This window comes from Mixophyes fleayi, chromosome 5, assembly GCF_038048845.1.
Source record: "Mixophyes fleayi isolate aMixFle1 chromosome 5, aMixFle1.hap1, whole genome shotgun sequence".
Lineage (NCBI taxonomy): Eukaryota > Metazoa > Chordata > Amphibia > Anura > Limnodynastidae > Mixophyes > Mixophyes fleayi.
In genome coordinates, this window is record NC_134406.1 from 244,150,333 (window position 1) to 244,165,320 (window position 14,988).

General features: G+C 38.5%; 1 protein-coding gene across 2 annotated transcripts in view; it reads left to right on the forward strand.

Annotated features, from left to right (window-relative positions):
* Positions 1–14,988, forward strand: part of SLC26A7 (solute carrier family 26 member 7) — a 47,694-nt gene that overhangs the window by 17,106 nt on the left and 15,600 nt on the right. For both annotated transcript variants that reach the window (XM_075213774.1, XM_075213775.1), the window contains exons 6-13: positions 580–662; positions 3,245–3,392; positions 6,087–6,200; positions 7,636–7,713; positions 8,443–8,538; positions 10,699–10,805; positions 12,433–12,499; positions 14,429–14,542. In XM_075213774.1, the coding sequence (XP_075069875.1) occupies positions 580–662; positions 3,245–3,392; positions 6,087–6,200; positions 7,636–7,713; positions 8,443–8,538; positions 10,699–10,805; positions 12,433–12,499; positions 14,429–14,542 (807 nt within the window). The remainder of the gene's footprint in view (positions 1–579; positions 663–3,244; positions 3,393–6,086; positions 6,201–7,635; positions 7,714–8,442; positions 8,539–10,698; positions 10,806–12,432; positions 12,500–14,428; positions 14,543–14,988) is intronic.

Below are 14,988 nucleotides of genomic sequence, written 5' to 3' on the forward strand. Positions count from 1 at the left end.
GCAGCTTATTGCTGGAAGAGTATGCTGGGACTTGTAGTTTCACAACACCTGGAGTGTCACTGGTTAGCCAACACTGATCTAGTCTGCAATGTATAGCGTCCAGCTACTTCACATACACAAAACTGCCACTTGTACTAAAGACAGGCCCCAGGTTTACACCCTTTCATGATTAATATAAGCCAAACATAGTGCTTAGCTGTGACATCAGATGCCCCCTGAACATTGGCGCTCTAGACTGCCGCCTAGGTTTGCCTACTGGTAGTGCAAGCTCTGCTTGAGCCGCTGATGAGAGTTCTATTTGATTGTCCCAACCCTTGTGCACACAACAGCTATGTCACTGCCCTTCTCCCACCATAACTATATGTGGACAAGACACAAAGTCAGAGATTCTCAGTTTAACAGTATTTCTTGGGTCACAAAAATAAAATAAAAACAGACACATTTCTTGGACAGCTATTAACTTTATTACATATGTTATTTATAGAAGGAATTATCCTTTTAGATAAGATGTGTATAATGTTTTAATGGCATTAATTCCTTGCAGTTTACTAATAGTAGTATATTCTATTTCTTGCACAGATAATTGCAGCCTCCGTTGCTTGTTATTTTACCAGTATGCACGAAGCTTATGATTTTGACGTTGTTGGACATATTCCAAAAGGGTAATTACTTACATAGTTATAATAATATTCGGTAAAGATAAGTGACCCCTTTATTTATGTATTTTTTATTATTGATTTAGGGACTCAAATCAAATGTTCAAAAACAAAAACAAATCCCCCTGTTGATAAAAAGATTTGCAAATTATTGTTATTAATTTTTCTGCCTTATAGGCATATTCATTTATAGTTTGGAAAGACAGGAATGTTCTCTTCTGAATAAGAAACTTTGATGTCATGTACTGAGGCCATCTCTATGAGCAGTCATTAGTTCTGCGCATGAAGATGGTGTATCCACAGGGGGTCAAAGTTGTGCCACTTCCAATGACAGAAACTGAGCTAAATGCTTCCAAGCGTACCCCAATCACCCCACAGAAGAGGAAAGTACATGTGTAATTATATATTTATCATCTGCCAAGATTAGAAATGCTCAAAAATGTCAAACAGGTTCAAAATTGTGAGGTGGTGGTAATAGAACAGATATTACAGTGCTACAAGTACCAATACTTGCTAACTAGGCTTCCCTGTGCAAAGTCATCTTACTGCCTGTGATACTAATGTAATGTTAGCAATAGTCTCTTTCTTGTATTTGGCCAAAAGAAAACAAGCGCTGTCACCAATAAAAACCATATGTATTCACTGGCAATAAGACTCTGTGTCTGTTGATAAATATACACCTAAATATTAAGAAGTAGGGGTGGATTGGGAATTTAAAGTGGCCTCATGTTGTAGACAGTATATTGTCAGTAAGCAGGTCAAATAGACAGATCAGATAGACAGGAAGTTGTGCAATACATGTGGTGACACCAGAATTGGATTAAGGCTTTGGGGGGCCTGGGATACTTAAAACATAGGGGCCCCTATCTTCTAAAATCAAGACCATAGTGACATCATTCAAGGAGAGAGTTACTAACCCAATTTTGAATCACTTGGTTTTGAATGTACTACACTATTAAGCTCTTTGATAATCTAAATTAATATTAGTGTCCCCTTGATGATCATAATTAATAATAGTGCCCCTGTGATTATCTTAGTAATAGTGCCCTCTTGATGATCTTAATTAATAAGTGCCCATTTGATGAAGGTAATTAATAGTAGTGCCCCATGGATGCTCGTAATTAATAATACTGCCTCTTCATGTGTTTAATTAATAATATTGTTCTTAAGCATTGGGAACATGACATAATAATGGAGCCAGGGGCCTCTGCATACAGTGGCGTCTGGGTCCAGGTGCTATTGGAGCTGTTTATACAGCTGTAGCTGCTGCCTTAACAGCCCCAGGGACGCTTGTTCCAGACAGGTGCTTACACATAGTCCAGCCTGTGTATACCAATTACTCCTTCACATTACATCAATACCCCCACATTACATTAATAGTTTACTGCACACTCTCTGCACTTGTTGCTCAGAGAGGAAAGAGCAGAATTAATCCCTCAAGGTGTAGGCATTCACACGGTAGGGAGCTCATTAATCATCATTAAACATTTCTACAGTAGGTAATACAGTTACATAGCTACAGTCTACATTGCAGATATACGTTTCTTTTTAATGCTGGCTTGTTCTATTATGTCATACTAAAAGTGAAGATATGAGTTAATGGGCTTGGCTATACTGTATGTAATCCTATGCTTAGAGAAGTCATATTTAGGTCTATTTTAGCTTGCCTTCCTAATCCCCATATAAATATTAAGGATTTATCTATATGACACTGTTGAAAGGAACTTAGGGCCAGATTCATTAAGGATCTTAAATTAAGAAGTTTCTTATTTAAGTATCCTGGACAAAACCATGTTACAATGCAAGGGGTGCAAATGAGTGTTCTGTTTTGCACATAAGTTAAATACTGACTGTTTTTTCATGTAGCACACAAATATCAACTTTAAATTTCAGTGTACAAATAAGCTATCAAGTATTTGTGTGCTACATGAAAAAACAGTCAGTATTTTACTTATGTGCAAAACAGAAAACTCATTTGCACCCCTTGCATTGTAACATGGTTTTGTCCAGGAGACTGAAATAAGAAACTTCTTAATTTAAGACCCTTAATGAATCAGGCCCTTAGTTTCAATTCCTTTTCATTCATTCCCTGAAGTGGAAGGTTCTGTGGCCAGCTTTATTTTAGCTTTGTAGAACCCTGCTTAATCTACCTCTACTGTATACTTTACTTAGAAAATTACTAACATTAGCTAAAGGATGCTAGCAATGGATACTGTGACAAATGGCTATTTTACATCTTATTCACCGAGAAAATCTTATTCATAGATAAACTATCAGGGGCGGGCTGGCAGGTATCAGCCCAGGAGGCACATAGGCGGCCGCATTACATGATACGCGATGCGGCCGCTGGCAATATTAACCTATTTTTTTCATCCACGGGGGAGGACGGGGGGAGGTGGCAGGCCCGAACAGCCGTTAGACTGAGCGGCCTGGGTGCCCGCTGCCCCCCTGCCCCCGGTCCAGCCCGCCCCTGTAAACTATAAATATAATCAGTTCATCTTTCAATGGCTGCCTTATTTAGTAGCAGAAAAATATTGTGGAATGATGCTATTTGTATACATTGGTTCATATTCATTTTATCATTTCAGGATACCACTCCCTCAGGCCCCACCAATGGATCTTATCCAGTATGTCGTGGTGGAGGCATTTGGCGTAGCATTGGTGGGATATAGCGTGTCTATATTTCTTGCTTACAATTCAGCAAAAAAATTAAAATATTCTGTTTGTGAAAATCAGGTAATATTATAGTAATATATTGCAAATAGTAATGTTATCTGAAATAACAGAGCCTACAGACCTTTCATTATGTTGTTATATTATCTTGCCACTTTGTGCTAGAAATGTTTGCGTGAAATTATCCTGTCCAGTAAATTTTAAAGACCATTGAATCTTAAAGTTTAAAAGAACAAAAAGGTTAGAGTCATTGCATTTTGGCCCAGGGGTAATCATATGTAAATGATTCATAAAATGTTTTTTGCTATGTAAAGGGGATAACTCATTATAAGCCCTATAGATTTAGTATATAGGGACCATGCACACAATGTCACACTTAAACAAGCCAAGTGTATCGCTCAGTGACAGCAATCATATGTACAAGAGTGGGCTCTGGGGCACTTCACATGTTTGTTCCAACATTGTAAAGCAATATTTAGAAGTATATATTTAAAGTTGAGACTGAGATTACGGAGTTGATGTTTGACATTTGTATTTAACACAATGAGAACTATTGTTATGTCTTCTCTGCCATTTTAGGTACCAAATGTGGTTCTAAGTAGGGTTACGGAAACTTATGTCTTTATATTGATCAGGATTTTATCTCAAATATACACTATATACAAAAAGTATGTGGACACCCCTTCTAATTTCAAAGGGGATGCTTCCGTGGTGCAACGTGGAGTGTTGTATCTTGTTTTGTTGCGGTTATGTAGCTGTGGTCTCAATAAAAATATAGTAACATAGTTGATGAAGTTGAAAAAAGACACCAGTCCATCAAGTTCAATCTATTTTGGATCTCCTGCGATCCCTCACTTATATTTGAAATTGATCCAGATTAAGCAACCGCCAATCTGTTTCAATCTGGAAAAATCCCACCAGACCCAATATTGCAGTCCTATTTTTTCCCTATATCCATTACTATCCTTCATTTTTATTAACGGTCATATTCCTGGGTACACTTTTCTGCTAAAAATGTGTCTACCCCTTAAACATATCTGTTGAATCTGCCATCACAACCTTCCCTGGCAGTGAATTCCATATCTTGACTGCCCTTACTGTAAAGAACCCCTTCCTTTGCTGGTTGTGAAACTTCCTCTCCTCTAACCTTAGGGGGTGACCGCATGTCCTGTGTATAGACCTTGGGGTAAAAAGTTCCCATGAAAGTTCTCTGTATTGACTCTTAATGTATTTGTACATAGTAATCATATCTCCTCTTAGACGCCTCTTTTCTAAAGTAAACATGCCTAAACTGGCTAACCTTTCCTCATAACTTAATGGCTCCATACCCTTTATCAATTTTGTCGCCCTTCTCTGAACCCTTTCTTGTTTCAAAACATCCTTTTTATAGAGTGGTGCCCAGAACTGTACTCCATATTCAAGATGAGGTCTTACCAACGATTTATACAGTGGCAAAATTACACTGTCTTCCCTTGCATCTGTGCCAATACTATATTTGCCCTTGCAGCTGCTGCTTGACATTGAGCACTATAGCTAAGTCTACTGACAATGAGCACTCCCAAATCCTTTTCCTTGATAGATTCCCCTAAATTAATCCCATTTAATGTAAAGATTGCATGCTTATTTTTGATCCTTAAATGTATAACCTTACATTTATCTATGCCAAACCTCATATTCCATTTGGCCTCCCAATCCTCCAGTTTATTTAAGTCCCTCTGTAGAGAAGCTACATCTTGCTTTGATTTTATTACCCTACAGAGTTTAGTGTCATTTGCAAAAATGGAAACTTTACTCTCTAAACCATCATCAAGGTCATTAATAAATATATTAAAAAGGAGTGGCCACTGCACGGAACCTTGAGGTACTCCACTTATAACTTTTGACCAATTAGAAAATGTTCCATTTATCACAACTCTCTGTTCCCTTTTCTCTAACCAGTTTTTGATCCAAGTGCAAATGTTGTTTTCTATTTCTAGTTCTGTTGTTTTTGTAAACCACCCTCTTGTGTGGCACTGTATCAAAGGCCTTTGCAAAATATAAGTAGACCACATCTACTGTGCTGCCCTGGTCTAAGTTTCCACTAACTTCCTCATAGAAACTAACTAGGTTAGTTTGACATGACCTATCCCTCACAAATCCATGCTGATTCCCACTAATAATCTTATTGCACATCAAGTAATCCTGAATACTATCCCTTAATATAGCTTCCAGCTGTTTCCCCATTATTGATGTTAGGTTTACAGGTCTATAATTCCCGGTGACACCTAGATTACACACACCCGAACCACGGACCCTAGCCCTCCTCAAACTGATTGACAGTACACACACCCACACAGCCCATAGAACTTCAGGCAAAGATCCAGCCACACCTATACCAACCACACCAACCACGATTGGACAGGATGGACTAGCAACCCACCATAAAACCCCAGCCCCACTCAAACTCTGCCAAGTATTCCTGATGAAGTCCAGGAAGGATGAAACGCCTTATTTGGCTAAATTAAATTTAGCCAAATAAGGTTGAAATATTAGCATGCTCATTTGGGGGTAGCTTAAACATTGATAAGCAGAAGAATCAGCACTCACATCAGAATATCTGAAGTTCAATAAAATATAGTCCACACATTAATTGAGCATATGCTAACAACCTAGTGCACAATCATTCATTTATATCAAATGTTTATAAAAATGAAATATTTTCTAGAACTATCTCTTGCTACTAACATATGATTTGTATATTGCTTATATATGTTACAGGAACTGTTAGCTCATGGGCTCAGCAATATCATTCCATCATTTTTCTTTTGTATACCAAATGCAGGAGCCCCAGCACGTTCATTTCTATTATACAACACTGGATCAAAGACACAGGTCAGTCAGCATCTTGTATTACAATGGTTAAGTGGAGGTGAATGTGCTGCTTTAAGTACAGGTGTAGGTAGCAGAAGCCGCTGTCTTGGACTCAGGAAAGCTTAGCTGCACACAGGTAGTCAAAACAGGCTCAGAGCTTGGCTGCACACAGATAGACAGAAGAGGCTCAAGAAAGTTTGGTTGCATGCCAGTAGAGAGAGTAGGCTCAGGAAAGCTTGGCTGCACAGGTGCCATGGTCAGCACCCACCAACTCCCTCCTTCTGCAATGCTGCTTACATTGTAATTGTTTCAGTAAGGTAAGCTTTCTAGTGGCAGGGGCATAGTTTAGTCTTGGATGCCAAAGTTGCTTGTATACATGCACTGTCAGACTGGGGTGCAGCGCTCACCAATAAAACCAGTTATAAGCATCTATCTGTATATATCAGAAATGTGATATGGTTTTGGACAATAAGTAAGGTTGGAATGTCACCCATGAAAAGCCTTTGGGCTAGATTTACTAAGCTACGGTTTTGAAAAAGTGGGGATGTTGCCTATAGCAACCAATCAGATTCTAGCTTTCATTTATATAGTACCTTCTACAAAATGACAGCTAGAATCTGATTGGTTGCTATAGGCAACATCCCCACTTTTTCAAACCCGCAGCTTAGTAAATCTAGCCCTTTGTCTCTATGATAGTTTCCATTCTACTGTATTTTTTATATTTGGAATCCTGTTCTCCAAAATTCTCTGCTTGCCCCTGACTTTACTGTAAAATATTGCTTTTACTTGTTTAATAATTTTTAATTACAGAGAAATGTTTTTAAACCCGTCCTTAGTTCCTAGTAACAGTGTATGTTACACATCATGTGTGCACCTAGCCCTTTTTACAACAACCAACGACTCCGCTAGGTTCCTCGTTGTAGTTGTGTCCTACTTGCTGACTATTGCTGGTTAATTTCCAGATCTCCTCATAGAATCATACATATCATAACATGTAAACAATCATTTATAAACAAGTCAGTCACTAATTAATACACCTGGTGGTAAATTTTATCAAGCTGCTGGTTTGAAAAAGTGGAAATGTTGCCTATAGCAACCAATCAGATTCTAGTTATCATTTATTTAGTACATTCTACAAAATGACAGCTAGAATCTGATTGGTTGCTATAAGCAACATCTCCACTATTTCAAATCCACAGCTTGATAAACTTACTTCCTGGATTCCAGATAAGAGATTTGAAAACCACGTACTGCTGGGGATATCCAGTGGCAGGTTTCAGAATCACGCTATATATTAGTTTAAGTTTAATATGTACTGTAGTTTTTCTTCAGTGTGAGACTAACAAAATAAAACAATTACTCTACTGACTATATTAGACCAGCTCAACTATTAAATAATACTCATTACAACAGGACATTTTGATTGACCTAGTCTTCCTTTTTGTCCATTCTTTAGGTAGCCTGTCTGGTATCATGCATCCTGGTCCTCCTGGTCATTTATTTTGTAGCACCATTCTTGTACTGGTTGCCTATGGTAAGCATGATAGCCCAAGTGATATAATTATAATGGAAAAAAAGATTTAAAAGTACACCTGTAGACTTCACACAGCAGAGGCAGCCATGTTGTGAGCTGAGCCAATACTGGTGAAAATGCACCATGTCATTAGGAACAACTAGCATTGCTGAGGTGTTTAGTGAGTCACACAGTTGATGGAGCCATTTTGTGATAATGCAGCCTGGAAGCAGCCATTTTGTGGACTGAACACACTTGTGGGCAGCACAGTGGCGTAGTGGTTAGCACTTCTGCCTTACAGCACTGGGGTCATGAGTTCAATTCCCGACCATGGCCTTATCTGTGAGGAATTTGTATGTTCTCCCCGTGTTTGCGTAGGTTTCCTCCGGTTTCCTCTTACACTCCAAAAACATACTGGTAGGTTAATTGGCTGCTAACAAATTGACCCTAGTCTGTGTGTGTGTGTGTGTCTGTGTGTGTGTTTTGGAGATTTTAGACTGTAAGCCCCAATTGGGCAGGGACTGATGTGAGAGAGTACTCTGTACAGCGCTGCGGAATTAGTGGCGCTATATAAATAAATGGGGATGATGATTTCATGAGAGTGTTAAATATACTGCCCATATGAACTGTAAATTGATAGGATTCATTCTCATATAAATATTGGTTCATCCCACAGAATTACTGCCTCCTCTGTGTTTAGAACATTGGTGAACTTTAATTGGAATTGACTTCTCCACCTTTCCATTGCAGTGTGTTTTGGCAAGTATAATAGTTGTGGGATTGAAAGGAATGCTCATACAGTTCCGGGATTTGAAGAAATATTGGACTGTTGATAAATTTGATTGGGTATGTATTGCAATTTGCTTGATTCAATTTCTGACTCCTAATTGTAAATAAGTCAAACATCTGCGTTCAGCCACACATACACAGATTTTGATGCCTATTGTGGCCCCAACATGAGTGGCATGCTCAATAATGAACTGGCCAAAATCAAAAGTCAATGATATAATTTTCAGATATGACTGAAATTTTGGCCATCATTTGACCATTATCTATCTGATGTGGGCGCACTCATCAGCAGACCCACTAACATGCTCACATGTGATTGGACTTTCCCGGCTAGAGGGACAAACCGATAGATTTGTTTAATTTGGCTCCCAACATTGGGGATAAGTAAATTGGCGCGTAACGCGGCCTGCGCATTATTACCGTTATTATGGTAATAATGCGCTTAATTACCGTTATTACTGTAGTTTCAACGCCGGCTTAGCTGCGAGCAGAAAGCCAGGTTAAAATTACTGTAATAATAACGGTAATAACTTTAACACTGAGCTAATTCGGGTTAATTGAATCCCCCCCCCATTTATTGTGTCTAATTTGGGAAGGGATCCTGTTGTACAGTGCTCAGCTTCAATTTAAACGATCAATCCATGTCTAACCAGCATCAAATTCAGACTCAAAACATAGAATTGGTTTGGAAATAAATGTTAGCAAGACAGAGCCTAAAACTGGACATGTGTCATAGATATGGTGTAATGGAATTTGCTCACATACATGTTTGTAACAGTCCCTGTGATAGCCTGAACTACCTGAAGTAGCCCGAATGCTCTTTTTGTGACATCACATAAATACTGTTGTGCAATTGTATTCAGCTTTACTGGTAAACCAAACTGGTGGCTGTAAAAATTTGCACCTTGCATTCTGATTGGATGAGGGGAGGTTTGGGGGTGCTGAAGTGCGGAATTTTCTACTCGTTTTGCATTTAAGCGGAAAAAGAGATTTCATATGTTGAGGTGAAATTATTTAAATCAGCTGGTGGGGACTGAGAATGTACATTTAGGGCCTGATTAATGTCTGGATGTAACTTGCACCCAAGTTAGGTTTTTAAAAAGAGCATGCAACTTGTAGTTCCGACAGTATTTAAATTCAAGCATATATCAAAATACGCTTCAATTGGAATTTTGGTGGAAATATACACTCTGTCTACACAGTTCTTGCCATAGACAGACAGAACAGCCTGCAATATACACACATGTGTATGTTCAATAAAAGGTCACTTCAGAACAAATAAAAGTTTTGTTTTAGCATAAAATAAACTAACAACACTTAAATGTTTATATAAATGATATTATTGTGTGTTATTTTCAAATATATTTTTTTTTACATTAATTGCATAAGTAAAAATGCTTTCAACGTGTACTGTACAAATAACGCATTTTAATAGCATATCTTAGTTGTACACAGTTGTTCTGCGATAGCCACTAGCACACATACCTGTCGTTCTTAGGTCAAAGACTATACCATGTCAGTCATCTTTATCAGTCGACATTTACACCTGACCTGTAGTGGGTACAAATGATACGGCCGAAAAACAAGTGTACTTTCAAAAAATGGACTTGAATCGACCAAACTTGATTTGGTTGCATCTGCGTTGGATCACCCTTACTGTATGAAAACTAACAAGATGGCCGTGCCTTTGTACTACTGAACACAGGATAGGGAACATTTTTAGATATTATACAACAGGAGAACATAATACAATACGGGGGCAGCACGGTGGCTAACTGGTTAGCACTTCTCCCTCACAGCACAGGGGTCATGAGTTCAATTCCCGACCATGGCTTTATCTGTGTGGAGTTTGTATGTTCTCCCTGTGTTTCCTCCGGGTGCTCTGGTTTCCACCCACACTCCAAAAACATACTAGTATGTTAATTTGCTGCTATCAAAATTGACCCTAGTCTCTCTCTCTCTCTGTCTGTGTGTGTGTATATTAGGGAATTTAGACTGTAAGCCCCAATGGGGAAGGGACTGATGTGAGTGAGTTCTCTGTACAGCGCTGCGGAATCAGTGGCGCTATATAAACAAATGGTGATGATGATAATGATGACTGCTGCTATATCATACTGTTTACATAAGTTCTTCCAACTTTTAGCTCTTCTCAAAAATCAGTTCTCAGTCACTTATCTGTTCTTCTGATTCCTTATTTTAAACTTTCTTTACAACTAGGTAATATGGGTCTGCACCTATTTGGTTACAGTCTGCTTTGCTGCGAACATTGGTCTGTTGTTTGGTGTTGTGTTCAGTATGGCAGTGGCAGTGTTCCGATTAACCAGGTAATTGAGTTTTCTGTTATTTATTTCACTAGGTCTTTATTATATTTCACATAATATGTTTTTTTCCCTTTTTGTCATTACTATTAATGGGCAGCTACAGTTTTTAAGCAAATTATTATGCAAGTCAGTTACTAGCTGCAGTGTTTAGTGTAGTTTTTAAAGGTCATTTATGAACTGCAAAATAAATTTTAATCATCCATCTTGCGCATAACAAGGTACATGCCCAGATTCTGGGTTCTGCAACTGTCCCTGTAACTTCACCCTGCACCAACTACTGTAGGATTGAGGGTTGATCTGGAAATATGCGTGGTGGAAAAAAGTAAATACTTCAGAACAATGTCTACCAGCCTGCTACCGTTTAGGACCACCTCTGTTTACTAATACTGCTTGATGTAGCCTTATTTACATCTTAACATTTCTGAGATTTTCCTTCCAGAAATATCAAAAGTTAACTGTGTCCTGGGGGCGTGGTCACGCTAATAGCGTCATTAGGTCACGCCCCCTGCTGTACAATACCAATTTTGGCCTATTATAACAGGGGGTGGGGCCAGGATGACATGACTAGCCCTGCCCACACCCACTTCACCAACAAAGCTTGCAGGATTCAGGAGTTTCCCTGTTTAACGGAAGACTGGAAGAGCTCCCAAAAATTTGTGAGTCTCACGGACATTCCGGGAGAGTAGGTAACTATGACCTAAAGTAATCAGTGAATGGCCATTGAGACTGTATTTATTACATGTCATTATTGTACATTTCAATGTCTTGGAAGTATATGCTGAGGCCTGGTGTTCAACACATCTTAGGACGTGGAAAAATTAAGTCGATTGGCAGGAAAAAATGCTCTGCGGCTGCTGGAAAAAAATTAGTTATTTTAGTTATTTAGTTGCCCTCCAACCTGTTCAGATCCTTTCATCTGAACATGCAAATTTAAGCACCCAAGACAGACATCACCATTTTGATATGCAAAATTCATGTAAGATGCATAACACAAAACATCATAACTTGTCAATATTTTACCCACAAAAATGTGATGTCCAAACTCTATTTTGAATGCAGAATTAAATAATTAATGTTTGCAATGTTTATGGCAGCTATAAGGAAATGTAAATCCACATTACTTACCATGGATCATTTGAAGCTAATTTGTAGAAATTGAGGCATCAATATCAGCTCAAGTGTGTGGGTCAGTGAGTGAAAATACTCCACCAACACCCATTAACTTAGTCTCACGGACACTTGGTCAAGGCAATAGGGGAGTGAATGTGTTGACGGTGCAATCTGATTGGCCAATAAATGTCATTTGCCAGTGTGTGCAGCTATTATACGGCTGCACTAACTGGGTCCCATGATCCAAGCCCGGCATCCAATGTGGTCTCTTATGTGTGGCCAGAATGAAAAAAAAATTGTCTGCCCTGCATTCAAGCTAAATAATAAGATATGACTATGTGTAGGGAGCTTAACTCTGACATGACAAACACAGGTGAGGTAAAGTTTTTACGGGGGGGCTGTATAGGGGTGAACATATTGGTTAAGTCAGTTTCAATGTGGATTAAATGCTAAAATACACTTTACAAGTTAAAAATGATAACTAACCCTTATGTTAATCAATGTCTCATTCATTTAACAGAGCAAAGACACTGAGTATGGTGCACCTGCATGAAGACAATAGCACAGAGATTGAAGATGAGCATTCAGTAAGGTTTTATATATATATAAATATTTAGGCATTTTGAAATTGTCTTTTGTGTAAATATAAATGCAAATCTACAATTTGTTATGCTGTATGTGTAACTTATGAAAGGATGCAGGACACCTGCTCTTTCTGTAGTATATGCTGCAACATTTAGTTATGTTAGATGGGAACCTGTAATTGGTTCATTTCACATTACACATGCATGTGGCGCACACCATAACATTTCAGTAAATAACACTAACATATTAGTAACTATTCCAGATTGGGACATTTTAGTCTGCCCAGGTCACACCCCATTTTACCAAATCCACTCCCCAAAATACCCTAGTCACAAAGCTTTGACTGTTAGTGGGGGGGGGGATTGGATTCTACAGGTGTCTGAGGAATGAGACGCCATTATTTCATGAGAAATGACATCAATATTTTGTTAATGGTGGTGGAATCTGCTGTCTCAGGATCTGGTCCAGAATGTATTATGTCTTTCCCTTTTACGTCAATGCCAACATTGCCTTATATCAGCACATTGAGCAGTCAAGCACTGTAAGTCCTACAAAATGTGCCCCAACATCCACCTCTAATGGATATATTTGCTAAACTGCAGGTTTGAAAAAGTGGAGATGTTGCCTATAGCAACCAATCAGATTCTAGCTGTCATTTTGTAGAATGTACTAAATAAATGCTAACTAGAATCTGATTGGTTGCTATAGGCAACATCTCCACTTTTGCAAACCTGCAGTTTAGTAAATATACCGCCGAGTCTCTCTAACCAGGGTAGTCAAAATATCTAGCATCTTTATATATTGCCCTAAGCATGATAATATGTTGAATATTTTCTGTATACTTTGTATCTGTCATTTACATAAGAGTTTCCTTCAGTTACCTGTATGCCATGCTTACTTGCTATATATGTCCTGTTAAAATTATATTCTGTCTATACATGTTCAGGGAAACATATGGGAAAAAGTAGTTCTGCACAAGTAACTTTAATTCCTAGCATAGTTGCATGTAATGAATGGGACATGCTATGTTGCTGTTATCTGAGGTAAATGAAATGCTGTCTGCAGAAAGAGAGAACACTGCTCTCTAGTGGTTAAATTATTATCTTTACCAAACAATACCTGACTGAAATGGCCGATCTTAAAATCTCTAAGGGGTATGGTCAGGGCCGTAACTGGGGCTGTGCGACAGGGGCGACCGCCCAGGCTGCAACGCTGAAGGGGGGCGCAATTTAGGAATATTTTAGGTTAATTTTGAGGGCTAGGTGGGTGGCATTTGTCTTTCTCGTCCCAGGCGCTAGAATTCTAAGTTACGGCTCTGGGCATGGTTGACTTGCATCTCCACTCCTCCACTATAATGAACTTGCACGTGAACGCCCCTGACCTGTTTCGCCAAGTGCAAGTGGTCGCAAGCCTAAGATACTCCTAACTCAAAATACGTCCATAAGTTGTGTGCACGAACAGTGAAAAGCAATTCTATGTGAGTCACGGTTTTATGTGCAGCCAATGGGTATACATTCAACTCTAATTCAGGCCCTAATTATACTTTTTATCAGTATTTGACAATATTGGTGCACGTGTGTCCAGATGCACTGCATTTTAGACTATGTCAAACTGGTTGCAGTGTAATTTTAAATACTTATAAAACATGAAGTCGCATGTGCACAGAAAACAATGTTTTGTTTCTCAATTAAAGCTCAGCCGTCTTCCACTTCTGGTAAAGTCCTGAAATGTCTACATACAGTATACTGTATATTAGTGATTGTAGTCATTATCACTTTTATATCAAGCTATTTTCAAGTTTATCCTGTCTCTTCTCTGCTGGTTTGTCTTGCATGCAAGTGGTTTACTCATACCCACAGGTAATAATTCAGTGCCTTAAGTAAATAAATTAACTCCTATTATTTTTGTATTTTACAATGGAATTGTTCCAGGAATTGAAAGTCATTTCTATTGGTGCACCATTGTTCTTTCTCAATGCCAAGAGATTCCACACTGATGTCCTGGAAGTGACCTGTAAACTTGTATCGAGAAAGGATTCCTGTAAGGTCAGAACATGCATCATTCTCAATATTTCATTATTCAGCTTTGTTCCCCACATCACATTACTTTAAATAGATGGATTGTACTTGTTATTAGTTTATGCGTTGATAAACCAGAGATTATTGATAACAGCACATTCTTGACTTCTTAATCTTAGGATACATTTCTTGCATCTCTAGACCACTTTTTCTGTGGTGCCTTTTAAGAGAAGGTCTCCAACCTCTACTGCATCCTATGTGTATAGCTTATATAAGCTGAAATAATTCATTATTATTTCAAACAATACTTAATTGCGTATAATTTAGTAGAATTAATCATTAATGTACAAAATTTTAAAAAAATATGCCAAGTGATCAGATTACTGTCCCAACATTTTGATGCTAGAATGTACTGGAAGACTTCAGCAAATTCTTGGGGGGAAAGGTGAGGAGGCAAAAATGGACTTGTGGAA